The sequence below is a fragment of the Blennius ocellaris genome (assembly GCF_963422515.1).
Source record: "Blennius ocellaris genome assembly, chromosome: 13".
NCBI lineage: Eukaryota > Metazoa > Chordata > Actinopteri > Blenniiformes > Blenniidae > Blennius > Blennius ocellaris.
In genome coordinates this window covers 16,416,962-16,438,748 of record NC_137662.1, presented here as the reverse complement: position 1 = coordinate 16,438,748, position 21,787 = coordinate 16,416,962, and the positions used below count along the sequence as shown (strand labels likewise).

The window sequence follows — 21,787 nt, the reverse complement described above, 5'->3', positions numbered from 1 at the left end:
CATTATGTTAATCGTTGGCAGTCCAGCACCTTTTGTTGCTCATAACCATACAGCTTTATAATAAGCTTTTTTGTGTGTGTGTGTGTGTGTGCTTTTTTTTTTCTCTCTTTCTGATTTCACAACACAGAATAAAATGTCAAGAACAAAACTGAAGGATTTGAAGTTGAAACACATTTGTAAACTTTGATGCAGCTCACGACTTCACGCGCCGCACCCATAGATCTAGCCAAAGGTTTTAATAGAAGGAATACGTGTGTAGCGGGGGGGGGGGGGGGGGGTTTGTTTGTTTGTTTTTAGCTTTATCATTTGGACCTCTCTTATGCCAGATTTGTCTTTTGTGCAATGGTAGTATTGTTATTTTATAGACATGGTCATCTTTAACTCATCATATTTGCAGGAATGTCCGAAAGCATCATGACGAATGCAAAGTATAGAGCCTGATGCGTTGGGTGAATCCCAACACACATTCAGGCTTAACATCATATTTCTGCCGTCATAGTAAAGATGAAGTCTGGCACAGCTGCTGAGGAGCGGAATCTTCGGATTCACCACCGGGGCTGTGCACGTCATGAACAAAACACACAGGTTTGCAAACTGAAGGCACAAATGTAAAGACAATCTTCGTTACTGTTACACTCCAGGAATGTGTTGGTTGTTTCATATGCAATACACCTTCACCGTGCGTAGGCCTGCCAGTAGTGAGGCAACGTGTTTTCTCCTCTGTTTTGTATCGTTTTGAAAGAAATATTTCTTGGATGTGAACTGTATTTTACTCAGAGCAATAGAATAAAATGTGTAACAAAAATACACAACGTGTTTGTGTCATACATTTGTATTAAACGTGTGCTGTCCTTGTGTACAAGATGCAAATTACATTTTATCAAGCGAGGTCAAACTCAACATTTGTAAGGAGAGCAGTTTTTAGTACGAACCCACTTTTATATCTTTTTCTTTTTTCTTCTATACTGCACCTTCAGTATTCCCACTAAAGTATATAAACTCCATCCTTATTACGACTGCATGCACTTAATTGACACGTTGGGTTTTGTACCCGAGTGGTTAAAAGAGGTGAGTGATCATATTTGGTACATTCCACATTTCTTCCGGACCTCAGTTAATAAGTCAATATCCATCCTGGGGAACTTCTCGAAAATCTGTCAAAATCGAAATGCAGTCAGAAATATATCACGTAGAAACATATTTATGTAAAAAATTGTGGAGAAAATGATTGAATTTGGACAATTTTTTACTTTCCAGAAACATTTTATTGTCAAACTGTGCCTATGTAACCTCATGCATCTCGTTTGAAGTAAACCTTTGGAAAGTCGCTACATACTGGAGATGCAATATCTTCACTCTGACACACTAATATGATGAGAGAGAGAGAGAGGATATGAATAGTGATGTTACAAATACACATTGTTTTGTTCATATAAGTGCTTTCAAATGTGTATTATTGAACAGTGTAAAATTGTATAGGTGCCAAATCTCTATTCTACTAAAGGAAGTTGGATGAGCATCACCTACAATGTTTTAGATGGCTAATGCTGTGCCTCCAGGGTATTTTTTCAAAACTACAAGCATTTATTTCAACAGAAAATGTCACCAAAGGGTTAAATTATATAAAACATGTAAGAGGTGTAGTTTTTCCCCGTAAGAATAAAGACAGTACAGTTGAAAAGTATAGACGATATCTTTTTTTATTTAATTATCTGCAACTAGTTGTGCACATTTTTATCTCACACACACAAACAAGTAACACCTGCTTCAGGCACCACGAGATTCCCTCGACACAACAGCAGCCACGGCTCTGTGAGTGTGTGAGTGTGTTTGGGCATCAAACCTGCTCCTCTCAGCACTGAGTTTAGAGTCAAGTTGTCATTATCACACACACACACACAAACCACACCAAGCTGTCCGTCATGTAAGGAAGCGCATCCAGCGGCCTGACGAGTAAAGCAAGCATTCATACACGGACGCTATGGACAATGTGACACTAAATAACAGATCAAGAAAAATGAAAACATGTCAAATGACCTTGAATGTAATAATTAAAAGTCCCCGACTGAAAAATGCTGACTTAATTAAGTCCCTCGGTTTCCCAAACCCTTGTAAATAAATGTATCTGGTACATTTCAGCAGAGGTAAAAATTGACAAGTGCAGCAATGAGATCAGCTGTGGCTTCATTGTTCCAGCCGAACGGAGATTGATGTGCAAAAGTTGGAGGTATTATTGTAAAGTCAAACCCTGACAGACTCAAATGTCAGTGTTATGTAAGCTTTTCAGTGGTGCACAGACTTTTCACTGCAATTTAAATTGTTAAATTGTAAATAAATGATTCTCGTTTAGATCTAGTGCACCCGCTTTTTGTCTAACGCTGCAAAACTTATTTCACTGGTACGATTTTCTGCACCGCCGCCAGAACATCGGCCGTCTCCACCTTGTTGCCAAACTCCTTCTCTCGGTGCTCCAGCAGAATCCCCTGGGGAAAAAAAAAAATGGACGACACGGTTAACATCCAGACGTGCTTTTCCAAAGCACCTCCGGGCCACATCTGTCCGTCACTACCTGGTCTCCGGCTCCGATGACGAACACTCCCCCCAAGATGAAGCCCTCTCCGTTCATGTTGCCCTGGTAACCGGACCTCCAGGCCCGCATGAAGTTCTGCCACACACCCAGACGAATGAAGCCCAGACCCCCCATCTTCCTCTGCAGCGGGCCGTAGAAATGTTTCTGCAACCGCAGCGTAAAGTCTTAGTCAGGCTCTTGATGGGTTCACAGCATCGGTCGTAAAAAAAAAATCAATGCAATAAACTAAACGTACAATTTGGTGTGAGGCAGACGGTGTGTAGCAAGATTTTTGAGTCAATCATCTTAGTTTTACGACTGACATATATTTGATGTTAATGGCTACGGCTTTAATCTCCTTAGTAATAAAAATAATCTCTATCTGTTATCAGTCTGTCAAATTCGGTCATTATCAGTGTGTGATGCTGAGGTGCACATCTAAAAAAACAAAAGAAAGAAAAAAAGTGCCACCTTTTCATCTATGAAAATGTCCCCAGCAAAGTGCGGTCTGAAATCCTGGATCTCTGTGCCGACATTCTCTTTCACCACGGCGACCAGAGGGATCCCGAGCTCCTCGAGCTGGGGCTTCAGAGAGGACAGCTCAGCGGCCTCCTGCACATTGCAAAAACAAAGAAAGAGAAAAACTCAAGGAGCTCAAACGGGCAACTGCTACATTTACAGGGTGTTATTTTTGTTTTGTTTTTCTTTTTTTTTTTATAAAATCACCTCTCTGCACAAAAATCATCCGGGTCGCCGTACGGCCATGACCACGGCCCCGCTCTTCTCCCACAAGTCCCTTGCCTTGATGACCTTCTCCTCTGCAGACAAAGCAAAACAGGACTTTTAATAACAACTTGATGTGTTAGTAATTAATCATGAATAAAAACAACCGAGTCATGGTCACGTGGAATAACTTTATGTTGAATTTACCGATTACCTCAGCACCTTAAAGTGGACTAATCTGTACCAGAAGATTTTTAAAAGCTGCTTTTCCATAAATGCAACACAATATCTCCTTTACTGCATGCACAATGCATGCACAGAGGCCAGTGCTGACATAACGTCACACGTATGTCACACGTATGTCACACGTCCAGCTCGCGGCTCCGAATCAGTCGCCGCTGATTCCCCCCCCCCCCCCCTACCGTCCGTGGTGGAGCGCAGGTCGGCATCTTCCAGGTATTCCAGCGAAGCGCTGGCAGCTTTAGGAAGACAGAGATCGGTGTTGGCCAAGAAGACCCCGGCGAGGGCGGCTCCGATGGCACCCAGACCCAGTGACCACATTCCCATCCCGAACAGCTCCCCCTCCAGCCCGGACCCAGACGACAACACTGTAGAGTAACAAGGGGAAAGAAAAAAAAAAAAAAACACACACACACAAGGAGAGAAATGATAAACATGCAACACACAGCAAATGCATTTTCAGTCACAGTTCCACTTGCTGATGTCTGGAGTTTCGGGGGTCTTAAATCTTACAGGTCAAACGAGACTCAGCATGTCCAGTCCGTGCATTGAAACACTGTGCGCTGGTTCGTACCAGCATCTGAGTCTAATCTGAGCCTCACTCAGGAGATTAAATACCTCAGACACAATCATCTGTGGCTGCTGTGTGGCCTTGGAAAAGACAGGAAGTTTTCTCCAGCAGACCAAAACATTTACAGTCATTCAAAAATAGTTTCCTCGCTGAATTATTTGCGGTATGAAATATCTAAGCAACAACGTCTGCACATAGCAAAATGTGTCAGATATTTAATTTAGTGTGGAACAACCCAGTGAAATTAATATAAAGCAATTTGGTCTGGCAGTTAATAATAATATGTAAATAATTTTTATATGATGTAATGACAACGTGCTTAAATCAATCTTGGCACATTCCTGAGTGCCAAAAATAGGAAAACCTATTAAAAAAGTATATATATAATAACAAGAACAAGAAGTAGACATAGTCAGCCTGGCACCAGCACAGTGAGTCAATGGATTGGCTGTTTTAAACTCATAAAAGGTGTTGGTGTGTGTAATTAAACACTAAAACCAAGATTCTATTTGACCTTTTTAACACAATAAGTGCACCGATTTGTGGGATTTCAGATATTGCAACAACTTGACAAGAAAACATCCTTTTGAAGATAAAATCAGACTTATCAAATGATGCTATTTTGCAGACCAGGAGTCATTCAAGCAAACGGAACAGAGAAGCACTACATACGATTCACAACTACAGCAGCTTCTAGAAAACACTTTGAGGTTTGTGGTCGTGACAGAGAGTCCTTGCCTGGGGTTGTCTTGTTTGGGTCAGGACTGGCTTTGGCTTCACTTTGGTGAAACAGAACAGTCTGGGATGTTAGAAACGGGACCCTGGCTGTGGCGTGGGGGGGGCGGCTGCTCAGGGCAGAGCTCCCCAGGGGAGGCCTCTGCCTCAGAGCTGTGGAGCATCTGGACAGAGCCAGCATCGCAGAAACTCTCAACTACACACACCCACAAGATTTACACTGGAAGACACAAAGCACAAGTCAGGATCAACTGACGCACGCCACCGTGCCATGCGTGCTTTCTTTTCAAGGAGCAAGTCTTTCAGCCAATTTCAAAGGAAAAACATTCCACCGCATTCAACTTTCCGGTGTTTAACAGGTTAGCCAGGTTGTATTATTCATGCACACGATTTAATTCCGACACCACTGACAGCAGTTTGTATCATATCAAAATGAAAGTGCAATAAAAGATGTGCATAAACTCCTGTTCTTATCTTTAGGATTTTACCCTGCCAACGTTGAATTTCCTTGTTTTCTTTAAAGCCTGCACTCTGATGCGTACATCATAACTCTGAAAATACAAAGAGATAAGCCGCACACACAGATTCTTCCCTACATGAATATTTTAAGAGCAAAAAAGTCGTGTACAAACTTGTCTCCGTGTCCATGGAGTAAAATATAAACTCTATCTCCTTTGACCCAGCTCATCCACTTTCCAATAGTGAATCAGCCGAACACGAGATCGGATACTTCTCTGACTCAGAGGGCAAAAAAAGAAGAAGGACATAAGTGCATCAGCCAATAGAAAACGACATCCCTGTCTATCTTGAACACATCAGCAAAGCGCAAAAAAGAGGTGGTACCGTTCAACATGGTGGATCACGGAGCATTCAGAAGGAATTCAGTTTGATGGGTAATTTATTTCACAAACTGTATTATTTTTAGTAGTTCCATATTTTTTCTAAATCATTTCATAGTCAGCTACTTTAATAATCCACCATTCCCGAGAGCGTCTGGGGCAATCTATACCTGTATTTCATTTTGATGTTACATTTTCCTTGCAGTAATCATACAAAACACATAAAAGCCAACACATTATATTAATTTGCCTGACAGCGATACCACATTGGCCTGAACACATAGATAGATAGATAGCTAGATAGATAATAACTTTATTCATGCCCAAAGGGGGATTTGGTGATAATACTGTTGTTGATTCTTCTCATGTGTGCGTGTTTGATTACATTATAAACAGTATTTTTAAGCACGTATTCCAACTCAACCCTTTGTGTAGTTGTGTGATAGTTTTTTTTCTTCTACGCTGGTTTGTTTGCAGTTTTAATTTTGCGTAATATACAAACACCAATATGTGACTAAAATAATAATTTAGTTTTAAATGCCAGATTATGAGTCTTCCTGCACTGATGACATTTAACCTACTTATGGAACGATGAGATGGCAAAAAGCAAACAGTGAACGCCCAGAGAGCAAAACAATAACAAGATGACCTTCAAACAGTTATCTAATAGCTGACAACAAAAGACTCCAAATACTGCAATTTATGATGGAATATGAAGTACTTCAGTGTAGAGTTTAGTTGCTTGAGAGTTCGTTTGATAAAATGTGATCATATGAGAGAAGTTGTGTATCTGTTTTGATGCGACTCCGTCGTCGCACAGGTGCTTCGGATTAATTCGTTTCCCTGTTAAATGGTGACCGACTTCCTTCGTCCGACTGCTGCGACTCATTGCACATGTCAAAAATAAGACTCAGAAATGGTACGACATTTAGAAACTCTATTGTAAATGCGATAAAACTGCGTTCACCAAGTCAGCTACGAGTTTCTGTTGGGGTTTTTAACACCTGCTGTTACTGCAAGCAACCACAGCCGATACTAAAGGAAGTCGGTCACCAGTTATTGGGGAAACCAGGTAATCCGAAACACCAGTGCGTAACATTTATTAGCAGTGCATGACAGTAAACGTTCGGGTTCTCGAGTTGGACAAAAAGAAGACCCTCCGGTGCAAACAAGCTTTTGGAAAAAGGTCACTCCCATATTAAAAACAAGTCGTTTTGCATTAAACATTTGCTCACCACAATCAATGAAGCGCCGCGGTGTCGCTTCTTCACCGCTTAACGTCCCGTCAACAGAGCCCAGCGCAGGACGACTAACCGATGTAAGCGCAGGAAAAGTAGTCGAGCCAGATTCAACATGAATTATATCATGAAGAAATTTAGTCTATAATCAATGTTATTGGGGCTTTCACAAGGTGAAATGCTATATTACATATGCCTCCATTACATCTGCACGAAATGTAGCAAATGTGTAGGATATTTAAATTTTATTGACTATATATCTCATTATGTTGTAACAGAGCTTGTTCACAATTGGTTAGACTGAAGGAACATAAGGAAACATATGTAGAGCTCAGCTCAGTGGTCTACAGTCCCCATTTACATTTCAATGTCAATTCCATTACACTCCATTTCTTGTGGAAATCATAATCCCAAAGTCTGGACGAAGGATAAAAAAGTACAGAAGTTTCTTCTACTCAGATAAGACTAGATAAGATAATATATGGTCTGATCTGTATATGAAACTGAAGTCAAATTTCCCCTCTCACCCTTTAGGCTAAACCAAATGTTTGCATGCACCCTTCAGGACCAAAATTTTAAGCTTCTGTATCATTTCCAGCAAGTTTTTTGTGCTTTTGAGCTTTTTCAGACACAAATCACCACAAACAAATCGTGTTGGATAAAAACCAGGATGGTTACCTGATTACTTATAATATATTTGTATTCCATAGTTGCTACACAGAATCTATACACTGCCCGAGTTGTGCCAACATCCTGTGATTGCATATATTAAGGCTTTTTGGTGTGACTGTAAACATTAGCCACAAGTGGTCGGGAGATGGAAAAAAAATTTTTTTTTATGACACTTCATTTGAAAAAACAGACATGATTGGGCCATTGGGACTAAGACTCAGACAAGCAAATATATGGCAAATAATTGTGAGCATAACAATCCAATACAGGAGGTATTGGTTTATTCAAGGTTAAATGGCAGATGCTCAATATCATTACTTTAAAAATATATTCCACATTATGGCATTGACTTATCATGTGATAGGCTTGTGTGCTGTGAAGCATCAGATCTGTTCTCTCAGCAGAGTTTAGAAACAAACCATCATTAAAACACACAAATGTCTTTCACATAATAAGTAAACAGCAATGAGAATGCAACATGTGTCTGCAGATTCTTGATGTATCTCAAATTATATCTGATTATTTGTCTGGAGTAGCAATATGTGCTTGGTAATGATGAAAGGGAAATGGATGTGTTACAGCATAGACATGCAGACTGAAACATGCATGACGCCACACAAATAGTCGTTTATCAATTGAAATCTATCCTGTCACGACATCTTTCATCTGGCGCGCTGTCCGGAGGACTGCCAGCATGTTCGCTTTGTCTCCAAACTCCTTCTCACGGTGCTCCAGGAGAATACCCTGCATGGAAAATAACATCACCTTTCATTACCCACAAAAACATCCACATACTTTTGCAAATAAATGTTCATATTGTCTGCTGCCGTCAACCTGATCTCCAGGCCCAATGACAAAGACTCCTCCCAGGACAAGTCCTTCTCCTCTCAGGTTTCCCCTGAAGCCCCTGCGATAGGCCCTCCAGAGGTTCCTCCACAATCCAACACGCAGAAACACTGAGAAAAACATCCACCTTTCCAGAGGACCGTAGAAATTTCTCTAAGGGAGTAATACAAAAGCAGCTTATTGGCTTATATTTTGTAACCCTGAAATTTCTCATTGAAAAAAAAAATAAAGAAATTCCAAGCTCTGTGTACGAGAGGATTTTGCACAAAGCGGACCTGCTGATCCACATAGACTTTCCCAGTGAAGTGCTTCTTGAAGCAGTCCAACTCCTTGCCAAGGTTTTCCTTCACCACAGCAAACAGAGGCACTTCCAAGTCCTGCAGCTGGGACTTCAGAGAGGACAGCTCAGCAGCCTCCTGGAGGGAGCGAGAAGGAAAGAATCTGAGACCTCACTGAACGTTAAACGGCTTTCATGCCACGCAAACATGTCATCTCTGTCATCTCATACCTCTCTGCACAACAATCATCCGGGTCGTCGCACAACCATCACCACTGCACCAGTCTTCTCCCACAGAGCTTTGGCCTTGTGTTTCTCGTGGACTGAAAGTCACAACAAAAGCAAAGATGTATATCTAAATGTTACTGAAAAGGTTGACTCCCGTTTCTCATTTTAAGTGGTGTGTTACTTTTAGTTGCTGCTGCATTACAATAAGATGATCTGACAATTGCACACATATAACACTTCATCTGACCCGGTTTGGGTTCATCTTTGCATGACAACAGCTGTTTTAATCAGAATCAGAAATCAGAGAGATCAGAGTATAACTGTATCGCTCTCTGTTTTCATTCTTCTGTCTAATCAGAGATATCCTACAATGCCGCTTCAGAGAAAAGCGATCTGCTGCATTTGTGAAGAGAAATTTGAACAAAACAACCTGTAATTTGATGCTACAAAGGTCTGGAATTTTTTTTTTTTTAGTTTCTGGACTCACCACCCCCAGTGGTCTTCAGCTCTGTGTCCTCCAGTATTTTTATGTTGGCCCATTCTGGTTTAGTCTGAAACCAGTCTGTGAAGGAGCTGATGAGCTCTGCGACAAACAGGCCCACCGCCTTCAGGACTGTGGTCAGAGTCACCATGGTCCTAAACTGGCTGCAAAGTCATCTTGAAGAAAAAGCAGATGCAAACCTTCATATACCATCGACATTTAAATACAAATCTAACAAAATCTATAATTAGCTCAATATATGATGAAATGCATGTAATATTTTATGCATTGATATATATATACAGTAGTAATCGGCATATGTGATGTGAGGAATGATAAACATGATAAATAATTTAGTTTTCAGAGAGCAAAAGTGCAACCTCATATGCCACAAAACAAAACAAAACAAAAATAAAAAATAAAATCAAGTTTTTAATGGAAAAATGTTAAACTTAGCAATTAGTGTGAAAAGTTGGTACTCACCAGATTGTTCTTTGCTGCTAATGTGTGTGACGGGATCTGATGTTTTCTAGCAGCCCCCTTAAGCCCTATGAACTCAGATCAAGCCAATCACAGTGAAAGCTTTGCTTATGTGACCCAAACATGATAGGAATTCCTCAAAGACTCCAGTGAAACAAGGCTCATATGCAACTGAATGCTCAGTACCAGGTTCAACGTGGTGCACAGTGGGCCATTCAACCGTCAGCAGCACAGAAGCTCTGGATGATTTATGTCATCGCTTATTAGGTCTGATTCACATCTATAAATATTGTCACTCAGTTTCCCAGTTATCCATTTATACGTATCATATCATACATAAGCAAACCTTTACATTTTTGCAATAATGTTTGCTTATGCTGTCTTTGGTGTGTTTTAAAGTTCAGAATAAATTGGCCTTTGTATATCTTTGAGTTTTAATTGTTTGCCAGCTGAACAAAACTCTGAAGAGGCCCTGAGCTCATACTCCAGCTTTCAGTGCGAGGCTGACTCCTGCAGGAGGTTGGTGAGAATAACACACCAATGACTTTTGAGTTTGTTTACTTGTTAGTTTTGCCACTTGCAGTTTGTTAATCAATCACTGTAGATTCTTGTTCTCAGTCCTCCAGGTAGGACGCATCTCAAAACAATTAAATCAGGTCAACTGTTCTTGGTCACGTGTCCTGGATGATATTTAATCTCTTATCCAAGTGGCTTCATCAGTTTACTCGACCGGCCAGCTGAGCCGATTTGACCTGGTCTAATTGCTTTGAGATTAATCGAGTCCTGTAGTTTTTAAGGAGCCAGATTTCTTCACACTTTTACCAACATTTAAATTAAAACTGATCCAAAATGAGCCAAGATACAGCATCTGAGACTTTACCTGTCTCATCTTTAATAGAAATCCTATACATTTACTCTGTTTGAGACTGTTATAAAATATGTCAGCTCTGTTGTCTATATGCCAGTGTTATGTCTTCTTGCATTTGATGTTGCAATCCAATGCAATGTTAACGCATAGGGTGAAAGAAATGCATGTCACAGGTCATCTTCAAAAGTGAAGCAATCCCTTGAGGAACGTTTATTGCATGGTATGGTTACAAAAACACACTGAGTGTTTATGGCCATGTTTATAACTACTTGTAGTGGAGGCTGCTCCAGATGACTGATTTTTAAAAAGTGTGTAGAGGTTCATGTGTGCATGATGTGAAGGTGTGTTAGTTAGTGAATGAATTACAAATTCTCCTGATACTGCAATTAAGTAGTATCAGAATGGCCTTTTGTAGTTATATATATCACATAAGTGGGTGACTTTACTCATACATGTACAATATATACCAAGTTATGCAGTGGAGACATTCACATTTTCAATTAATAGTCAAACCGTTTGATCTGTGGCTTTGTTGACAATAAGCTCATGCTTTTAAAATGAAAGAAATCTACATCTACTTAGAAAACAAACATTCTGCCATTAAATATTCTGTTTATCTGAAATGTGAGAAATATTCTTTTTGCTTCTGTTTTTGTGTTTATCATGGCATTTTTCTATGATGTGTCCTTGCCAAGCAAGTCCTTGTGAGCCCATTGTCATGCACCCAAATGATCTCCTTGAGAAGCAGCGATACGCTGGAGTGGTATAATCGTATATGTCTCAGTCATTGATGGCCGCTTCGTAAAGGAATGTGCTGAGGGTCCAAAATGGGCTGGAATAGAGACTCGGAGTGGGGTAGGATGTCACGCCACGAGCCCAGCTGCTGCACTCCATCTGCTTCCTCTGCTTTGGCCCTTTGCTGAGATTCTGTCATATTGAGAATTAATTCAATTCATCCACGTGGGACATTGTGACATGCATTGGACGTTGTGTTAGGAAAGGGAAACATGTGATTAGACTTTCTACAGTCATCAGTGGTGAATGGGCTTCATTCAGTCACTGTCTCGTAAATGTTTCACACCTTGCCTTGTTCAAAAGTCTTGTTTCTGCAGTTCAAGTGAGGTCATTGGGGTTTTTTTTCTTGCTGCTATTCCAGTTACATACATACAAACACACAGGCAACAGAAACACACTCATCATGGACCTACTTGGCTCCTTTGGGGCGTGGGAGGGGTTGGCAGCCAATCACAGCTCAGGATTTGCTCCCCACCTCTTGAGTGCTGTTTTTGCACACAGGCATTGGTCAACATGTGGAATTCTTATTGTGCAGGCAAAGCCAATCAAAGAGCAACATGGGCAGTCATAAAACCAGGACAGAGAGTACTGTCACTATTAATTTGAGAGAGAAAAAAATAGATCCACTTTTAGACTTGTTTTTTGTAATGCACAACAGAGATAGAGTATCATGTTTAGATAATATCTATATGAAGAAGAAATTTGGTAGTTTAATTTGTTTTTACCTTGTGAAAATGTACCTAAAGATGTTGTGCACAGTTTTTAGGCGAAAACACCCATCCTTTATGTTACTTTATCTCATTCAAGGTGACAATGGAGGGAAGCGAGGATACACACAGAAAGACACATAATTACAGCCATACTCACTCTTACTGGTAATGTAGAGTGACCTTGTGACCCACACATCGAGAACATGCAAGCTCCACGCCGAGAGCCCCCCCAACGTATTCTTGCTGTGTGATAATAGTGCAACAACATCCCCCTGAATAAAGGTACAGGCAGGACTTCAGAATTTGAATTGAAAGACTGTAAAAATCAGATAAACACTGACAAGAAGAAATTACCCCTTAACACTGTAAGATAATCCAGGTGACAGAGCACTTGGCTGTATCTACTGTTTATTGACATGCACCTTATGTAACAACCAGTACAGCCCAGTTGTTGCCAAATCAATCGTTTGTCTTTCAAGATCCAACTTTTCCTGCCTGCGCTGACCTGCCATCCAGATGGAACTGGCTGGAGACCTAGCTAGCACAGAGGCAAACGGCGGCGCTTCACTGTGTGTCCTTGAACCTGAGAAAGTACAAACAGGTGTTCACGGCCCCCATCGCTGCCACAGTTCATTATCTCAACCTGTTTGGTCAAGTTTGAGTCTGGCCCGCCCTTAAACGGCACTGTAACCCTGAAACCCTGACCCCGGCTTTTAAAATGTATGACACCGAGGTTCGGTGTGACACACTTTACACACAGCCAATCAGGTGGAAGGAGGAAACGCAGCTTTTCTATGAAAATGATTTGGGATTGGATAAATTGAACATGACATAAACGGACTGTAATGCCCACACTAGGTAGGCGCCCACTGAGGTTTCTCTAGAAGATGAAGTTTTAAACCCAGTGAAGCAAGTCAAGCTTATTTGTGTTTTATTATTTTCATAATCTGAGGGCCCCAATGACTGTGTGGACAAAGGTTCAGGGGATTTGAATTTTATATATAGTGTTTCCTGAGCAGGTTTCCTCAACTCGTCACTTTACCTGTTGAACTCAGAGAAGAGTGGCAGCTGTCACCACTTCATATCTGTTAATGCACGTCACTCCACTGTGAATGTTTTTATGAATGGACCAGAAACAGAGTAGAGCACATTCAGACTGCTGACGTGGTGAAAATGCAACGTATGCTTACCATTATGTCTATCGACTACAGAGACAAATCATCTTAACCCAGATATTATTACAAAGTCATCATTATAAAACCTTTGTCACTGTTATTGTGTCTATATATTATTGTTGTTATGGAGCTGTTGTAAGGAAATTAGTTTGTGAGTGCAATAAATCATCAACAATAAATACTTCAGTCGCAAAGTTCAATGTATGAAGTGCGGCTTCTAGGGAACTACGTATACATGTCATAAAATAATATCACCCTGTTGAAAGTCCTTTCATCTCATACTGAGAATGTCCTTTGTTCAAGTCCAAGGTTGAGCTTGGAGCACTTTCTGTGTGGAGTTTGCGTATTCTCCCTCGGGTTTTCTCCCGGTGCATCAGTTTTCTCTGTGTGATGTGAATGTGATTGGAATTGTGTCTATCCATGGTCAACCTGTGATGGGCTGGCGACCTATTCAGGGTGTATCCGGCCTTCACCCGTCGTTAGAAGGGACACATTAATGGACCTAAACCTGAATTTACTAATACATTCACCTTTACTTTTTCTTTTAAATGTTCTTTGAATAAGTAATTGATTTACATGCAAATTCAAATTAGAGTTTAGACTTGATGTTCAATCAGTTTAAGAGCTAAGCTCAGTCATTCTCATGTGTTTACGTTGTTCCTGCTTCATACTTCAGTCTGACATGTTGTTAAAGCTCTGATAATAGTTATCTTGTTAAAGGGGGGCGAAAACAAAATCCTGATCACTCATTAACCAGCTCTTCAAGGCAAAACCACACAGTTCTCGAAGTTCACGTGTCCACATGTTACCAGTGCAATGTCTTGAGTGTTTTCATCCTGGCCAGCAGACTGCTGTCGGGCCAAAACAAACAGAGGTGTATCATTGGGAGGTCGCTCACTTTGCCACTGGACTGTCTCCCTGTCCCCGTAAGCATCAGGCAGGACATTCAGGTCTTCTCCAGTTTGATCGAGTTCATGTTGGTGAAGGATCTCTGACCTCTGACCTCTGTGTCCCCACGTACAGCTGTCTCTCTCTGTCTCTCCCGCATTTGTGTGATAACTGGACAAGTGACCCGACGAAATGTGGCCTAATGTGCAGGCTAAAAACTTCAAATGATTAACATGTTTCAAGTGTTCAACCTGTTGTATTAACTAATTTTGCTCGCTAAGTTGTTACTTTAATGAATAAATCAATTTTCAAAATATTATATTTGTTTATAAACATTTATCAGAAGAGGAAATCACAAGAAAAAGAAGAATGCATCATTGACATGTGCAAAAAAATTATACAGAAACAATGTGTTCTCTGCATTGAATAAAACAGAACATAACAGAATAGAATAGAATAGAATAGAATAGAATAGAATAGAATAGAATAGAATAGAATAGAATAGAAAACATATTTATTCTCTGTCCTCTGGGCCATCTACTATAACTTGGAGGTACAGATGATTGTCCTCTTCAACACTGACATGGAAATGCCCCCTTAATTTGTGACTTCTGCAAGTATATTTCTTAAAATGACGGTTTCCTATTTTGATTACAAAGCCACAGAAATTGTTACTGTCAAGTATTTCAGTTATGAAAATGATATCTTTTACGAATGTTTATTATATATATCCAGATTAAGCCTGAGCATAAATAAATAACCTCAATACATCTCCTCAGGCCACAATAGCAGATCACTTTTACGTCACACTTAGCAAGCAGAACTTTGTTAGATTCATTTCTACTTTATTATCAAAGATAAACATGCTATTTGGTTTTATTTTGTTCTGCAAATGCAGTCCTTGCTTTTTAATGTGCACCCTGAAGTTCATCTACAAATCAAGGTTGTATAAACTAAAACAGATTTTATAATTAAAAAGTACAACGTTCTGCAGGCTTGAGGACTTACAGTAGGCTATGTTTACAAATGCTCTGAAGGGTACTCCCAGAGTTACTGTTGAAATTGGTCAGAAAAAGAGATGTAACATAATTGCCGCATTCATTGATGCTCTGGTTAGCATGCCTTTTAATTGTATTTATTTATTTATTATTCAGGTAATATCTCTTGTAAATGAGTAAGAAAGCCATCATTTTATCTTGTTAAAATTGTCTTCTCATGAGGCCAACACAACACCAAATGAAATCAGATATTTCTCTGTTTAGGCAACAGCAAAGAGATTCACGTTTATCTGTGACTTCAGGGCTGAGTTTCACGGTATGTTGAGGTACAAAGTCTGTGTGATTGCACAGACGTATATTTACTCTTTCACATATACAGTATAATGTGTGCGCGCTTGTAAGCATGAGTCTCAAAAACAGTCCTTTACTGTCTCAGATTCTATGGAAAAACACAAACACACCTGAGAGGCTCTGAGTTATCTGAAGAGCTCATCTTCATTATTTGATCTTTGAGCAGGAAATGGCATGCTCCTTTCTGCGGTTGTGTACAAAGACAAGTGCCTCAGGCTGGGATTTAGATGGAAAAGCACATTTAGACAACAGGTGACTGTCTGCCCCGAACCTAATTACTGATAGTGACTGAGAGCAACTAATTGCATTGAGTTGTATTGAAATACAGATTTTCTTTCTTTCTTTTATGCTTCAATAAAATCCATATACAATTATTTTTTAGGTTAACATTTCAAGTGACACACAGTAATTTTCTTCAAAAATAACTAAGTACAGTTTTGAGATACTTTATGACAGACCGATTCTTTGCTATAAAAAATTGTGGCTGCAAAATCTCCTATGAAACATTGATTTCTCAGGACAATTAACCTTTGGTATGCATACCACTTTTTATAATTCCATAATCACATAACCCTCAATTCAGAGCCCCCCGCCCCCTTCACAATGCAAAACCAGAAAAATCCTTAAATCCTTCTATTCCAAAATCTGAAGCTATTTAATATTTCAGTTAATTGGTACTTTTCCTTGAAAGGTGTTTTACAATGTCAATAAAACATCTGCTGATTAATTCCCCTCTGATCAGTCAATTGACATAAATGCAGTTTTGCATGTTTTGCACTCATATGTCAGAATCACCTCCTGCTACAGCTGATTTTGCTCAGATGAAGTACACAGGGCAATTGCATCATTTGTGCTGGTGACAACAGCCACCTTTCTTTCTCTCTGTGTATAGTTGGCCCTGACATGGCTGGGACCCCGCAGACACAGCTGCCTCCAGGGTGAACAGCCTGTAGCGGGAAACCCTCTTTTTTACACGATCGTGCCTCTACTGAGCATCACACCCTGAAGTATAGCTGTCAAACTAAGGGACGACTACAAACACACACCCAGGCCTCCTGCTGTACACAAGGGGTTAACAACAAGCAGTTTCCATGAGCTGAAATTCCCTCCCATCATTCACTCCCCCCTGGAATGGACTGTCCCATGGATTCACATAGGGTGTGTGTGTGTGTGCATGTGTGCGTGCGTGTGTGTGTGTGTGTGTGTGTGTGTGTGTGTGTGTGTGTGTGTGTGTGTGTGTGTGTGTGTGTGTGTGTGTGTGTGTGTGTGTGTGTGTGTGTGTGTGTGTGTTTCCCCAGCCATATATATTGCGCCATGTGTATTGGTTGGCCTCCTGGTCTTCATTTCTCTGGTGAAGAAGCAGCAGGATTATAAATCCACGTTCAGACCTGTGTGGACTGCTCACTGGTTGGGGAACTGAGAAAAACCTTGCAGAGCACCTGTAGGCAAGATGAGTGATCCATTGGAAGATGGCTCTTTCATGTTCACCTCAGAGTCAGTAGGAGAGGGACATCCAGGTGAGTCTTCTGACAACTTCAACTGCCTGTGAACCCACCTATTGGTCACATGTTTCTGGATATTTGAATACTCCACAGCAGCTGAAATTCAACATGTCTAACCATAAAAACATTCCAAATTTTTTTGGGGATTGAATATACTCAGATTGTAATTGTACATCCTGACTGCATTGTTATTTTGTAGTGAAGAAGACAGTCACGTGTTTAACCTCGATACAAGTTGGCCGACATGTCCAGAATAACTTGTCGTGCTGTGGTACTACTCTCCGAGTATGGCTGGTATTCCATTCACAGCAACATGTGTTTACTACCCCCCCATTCTCACTGATGGGCAGCTGTGTGTATGTGTGTGTGTGTGTGTGTGTGTGTGTGTGTGTGTGTGTGTGTGTGTGTGTGTGTGTGTGTGTGTGTGTGTGTGTGTGTGTGTGTGTGTGTGTGTGTGTGTGTGTGTGTGTGTGTGTGTGTGTGTTAAAAGAGGTTAGGGTTAGGGTTAGATTGCATGCTGAAGAGAAAAATAGGTGTCAAAGAAGGGAAAACAACAACGGGCAGACACAAGCTTGTCATTTCTTAAATCAACAAAACAAATAAAAGAACCTGTAGTGAAACTTCTGTGTGACTTTAGCTGCTTCATAAGACATTTTCTCACATTTGAGACTTGTTTAAATGTAAATGAGAAGTAGTTTGACTCGTTCATAAGTCTGTCACACACAAGACCATCTGACTTCAAACCCAATGTCAAACATTAAAGTGCACACTGTCCTGACCACTGCGGTCTTTAGACCCACCCTCACACCAACCCACCTCCCTACCCATGTCAATGTGTTGTTATCACTTCACAAATATGTAACTTCACAAAGTCCTCCGCGCTAAATCGATAGTAGTAAATGCAGGTGGGCAGATTTACATAGATAATGATTCATGCATTATGTAAAGCCGCTCTGCTGGGTCGTTCGTCTCTTCAATCATTACCAGTTTTTTTGAATGTAAAAGTTGGCATTTTGTGAAGACACAATAAATACATATTGAACTTATTCAAGCAGTTGAAACACAGTCACAGAAAAAATGAAAAACTTGTAAACTCTTTTATGTGTGGATCCAAAAGCATTTCTCATCCACTTAATACATGAAAGGGAGTCTATACGTGAAGCCATGTATTTGTATTAAACTTTAAAAAAATGTTTTATACCAGTCACAGAGAAGTGCAAACCTTGCGAGAAAAAAAAATCCCCTTTCATCCTTGATAACACACCTTGGTGGCCTGTGCTGTTCCCACAGATAGCGGCCGCTTTTTACTTTGCAGGAATTAAGATAAATAGTTTAAAACAGTTGCCGCAGCATTAAAAAACCCAGATGTTGTTTCTGATGTAACCTGTGCATCACATTGCCTCAGCAGGAGATGAATGGCACTGGGCCTTTGTTCGGCTGCTGCACACAAACCACGTGGATCAGACTCAATCTCGCACAGCGTCTGTCTGAGACAATAATGGCCAACTTTTCAGTGATATGTCCTCTGTTTGCATTGATCCTCATGGTAACCTCATCATATTTAAATAGTGTGTGCAGTATGCAGCATTACACCAAATGTCATATTAACACCAAGGTTTCTAAAGCTGTTGTCCAGCTTACAAACAAACCTCATCTCAGTCTAACTATGACTTTCTAACAGCACAGTCTCTGTTTTGTGTTTTGTTTCTTTAAAGACAAAATCTGTGACCAGATCAGTGATGCCGTCCTGGACGCACATCTGAAGCAGGACCCCGATGCCAAGGTCGCCTGTGGTAAGTGAGCCAGAATTCATGCTGGCTCTTTGTTTGATCAGACAGAGAGAGAGAGCGAGAGAGAGAGAGACAGAGAGAGAGAGAGAGAGTGAGAGAGAGACAGAGAGAGAGAGAGAGTGAGAGAGGAAGAGAGAGAGAGAGAGAGAGAGAGAGAGAGAGAGAGAGAGAGAGAGAGAGAGAGAGAGAGAGGTCAATCATTTCATGAATGGCTCGAGAAAGCAAATTTTGGACATTTTAACTTGTGAAGTACTTTATCTAAAATAAACATACCCTGCATGATCAGCCTCACTGGAATAAATCATCAATTTTGAGATTATTCCCTTTTTCAGGTGTAACATTTGAGCTTCCACAAGATGAACAGTGTTAGCAAATGGAGTTGTTGCGTCAGATTGGATCTTAAACAAGATATATAACATGACTGTATGTGTAATGTTGTGTTGATGGTGTTGACAGAGACGGTGTGCAAGACTGGCATGGTGTTGCTCTGTGGAGAGATCACATCCCGGGCCAACGTGGACTATCAGAAGGTGGTGAGGGACGCCATCAAACACATCGGCTACGACAACTCCGACAAAGGTGAAACAATGTTTTCAGCACGCGAGAGAATAAAATCTTACGCCTGCCTCCCGTTGCCTGATGTCTGACTGCCGTTCACTTTGCGCAGGTTTTGATTACAAGACATGTAATGTGCTGGTGGCTCTGGAGCAGCAGAGTCCAGACATTGCTCAGGGGGTCCATGTTGACAGACAAGAGGAGGACATTGGAGCAGGAGACCAGGTACCTATGTTGTAATAGTGTTAATATGTTAACAACAAAACAAACACCGTGTGGCTCAGTATTTGAACACAGCGTGTATCAACTCACTAGGCTGTTGAGACACTGATGTATTTGGTGCGTGGAAAAAGCTTTCACACATAAATGATTGCAGCTTATATACAAAGGTTAATCCTGTCACATCATTAATAATATCCAGAAAATTTAACAGTTTCCTCACGACCACACACGGATTATATAAAATGCAAGTTAAAAAGTTATCTAATGGCTTCTGAGATGTAACATGTGATCTAACTAGTACACTGGGCACCTGTCCAGAGTGGATCACTACTACTTTGTATTTTTTCTTATACTTTGAATTTTCCATATCTACTTACATATATTCTATTTTAAATCATAAATCATAAATGCTCTTTTGGGCTGTGTTTTTACCTGATGATTTGTGGAGTTTGCACCCTGCCTGACCCCTGACCCCTGACCCCCTCTCTCTCCTCCGCAGGGTCTGATGTTCGGCTACGCCACAGACGAGACAGATGAGTGCATGCCCCTCACCATCGTCTTAGCTCACAAGCTCAACTCAAAGATGGCCGAACTCAGACGTACTGGCGTCATCCCCTGGCTGCGCCCGGACTCTAAAACACAGGTGAGACTGTTTGCTGTAATACAGGCACAAGTTTTCTGTTATTTCCGCTCCCAAAATGGGAAAAAAACCAAAAAGATTGTTTTGGTGTCAAAGTCAGAGCAGCAGCGGCTATGAAACTCTGTGTCAGGGTTTGCATTACATTTGGTTACTGTGTACATTACTCCACAGTAACCAAAGTTACTGAGGACAAAAAGTAGGAGCTGTTCTGTTTGTACAAGGTAACTCAGTGATCCTAACCTCACAAACGATTTGTACAACACAAGTAGATCAAGTCCTGATGCCTTTGTAAGAATATTAATCATCCTGTGAGGAAATGTGGGTCACTAGAACATCAAGAACAAGAACAAGTGAATTGAACTTTTAGTCTAGAAAAAGTTTCCAAAACATTTTCTTTTCTTTTGTGTTCTTACCAATTTGTGATTTTTGTTCGTCCGCCAGGTTACAGTACATTACGAACAAAAGGATGGAGCTGTGATTCCCAAAAGGGTCCACACCATTGTGATCTCCGTCCAGCACGACGACTGCATCTCTCTGGAGGAGCAGCAGAACGTCCTAAAGGAGAAGGTGCAGCCTCGTGAACGCACTGAGTTCTGACAGAGCCGCTGTTTAGAAAATCAAGTCGTAACACTGAATCTTCCACTCAGGTGATTAAAGCTGTGGTTCCTGCCAAATATTTGGACGATAAAACCATCTATCACCTCCAGCCAAGCGGTCGCTTTGTCATTGGCGGACCACAGGTGACCTTAACATGCAATTACAGAAAATGAGTGGTTAAACCAAGAGAAAGAACAAGGAAAAAAAAAAAAACATCTTCTCTTTGTCAACCAACAGGGTGACGCTGGAGTAACAGGCAGGAAGATCATTGTGGACACATATGGAGGGTGGGGAGCTCATGGAGGCGGCGCGTTCTCCGGCAAAGACTTCTCAAAGGTCGACCGGTCCGCTGCCTACGCCGCTCGCTGGGTGGCCAAGTCTTTGGTCAAAGCAAAACTGTGCAGGAGAGTTCTGGTTCAGGTGAGCGCACAGCTTCAACCGTCAACCCATCCAACACACGCACCAGGCTGAGGCACGCCAAGGATGAAACTCTCTATTGTGTTGCAGGTGTCTTATGCTATCGGAGTGGCTCAGCCGCTGTCCATCTCTGTGTTCACCTACGGTTCCTCTCAGAAATCAGAGTCGGATCTGCTCCACATTGTCAACAAGAACTTCGATCTGCGGCCGGGAGTCATCGTCAGGTAGGCACTATGAATGAACATTCGTAGGCAAGAAATAAAGGCACTGCAAGTAGATATATTTAACTTTATTGTTTTATTATAGTCTTGCATGAAGTATCATGCTGGTACAGTTCCTGTGCAGTTCGACAGGTCTATTCTACATTTGGACACCAGGTG

General features: G+C 41.0%; 2 protein-coding genes and 1 pseudogene across 8 annotated transcripts; 1 reads left to right on the top strand and 2 right to left on the bottom strand.

The window, feature by feature from the left end:
• Nucleotides 1–1,682: 1,682 nt before the first annotated feature.
• Nucleotides 1,683–6,979, bottom strand: LOC308138093 (peroxiredoxin-like 2A). 6 transcript variants are annotated; one of them, XM_080507048.1, is made up of 8 exons: nucleotides 5,471–5,565; nucleotides 5,327–5,389; nucleotides 4,842–5,058; nucleotides 3,715–3,900; nucleotides 3,296–3,387; nucleotides 3,041–3,181; nucleotides 2,570–2,734; nucleotides 1,683–2,483 (listed from the first exon to the last, which is right to left on the bottom strand). In XM_080507048.1, exons 3-8 carry the CDS (start codon nucleotides 5,017–5,019, stop codon nucleotides 2,388–2,390), a joined length of 858 nt encoding a protein of 285 aa, XP_080363174.1. In that variant the 5' UTR covers nucleotides 5,020–5,058; nucleotides 5,327–5,389; nucleotides 5,471–5,565; the 3' UTR covers nucleotides 1,683–2,387. The 6 variants fall into 6 exon arrangements, with proteins under 6 accessions (XP_080363174.1, XP_080363177.1, XP_080363173.1 ...); XM_080507051.1 differs by having other exon boundaries at nucleotides 4,842–4,882; nucleotides 5,471–5,564; XM_080507047.1 differs by lacking the exons at nucleotides 5,327–5,389; nucleotides 5,471–5,565 and adding an exon at nucleotides 6,913–6,979.
• A 1,250-nt stretch (nucleotides 6,980–8,229) lies between these two features.
• On the bottom strand, nucleotides 8,230–9,570 carry LOC308138346 (peroxiredoxin-like 2A; annotated as a pseudogene). The gene is made up of 5 exons: nucleotides 9,426–9,570; nucleotides 8,942–9,033; nucleotides 8,709–8,849; nucleotides 8,422–8,586; nucleotides 8,230–8,331 (listed from the first exon to the last, which is right to left on the bottom strand). The product of its transcript is annotated as a peroxiredoxin-like 2A (transcript).
• A 7,564-nt stretch (nucleotides 9,571–17,134) lies between these two features.
• On the top strand, nucleotides 17,135–21,635 carry mat1a (methionine adenosyltransferase 1A; the record flags this gene model as incomplete). The annotated part of the gene is made up of 9 exons (XM_080507428.1): nucleotides 17,135–17,201; nucleotides 18,902–18,979; nucleotides 19,433–19,555; nucleotides 19,644–19,756; nucleotides 20,253–20,396; nucleotides 20,835–20,960; nucleotides 21,041–21,133; nucleotides 21,228–21,410; nucleotides 21,498–21,635. 9 exons carry the CDS (start codon nucleotides 17,135–17,137, stop codon nucleotides 21,633–21,635), a joined length of 1,065 nt encoding a protein of 354 aa, XP_080363554.1.
• Nucleotides 21,636–21,787: the final 152 nt, after the last annotated feature.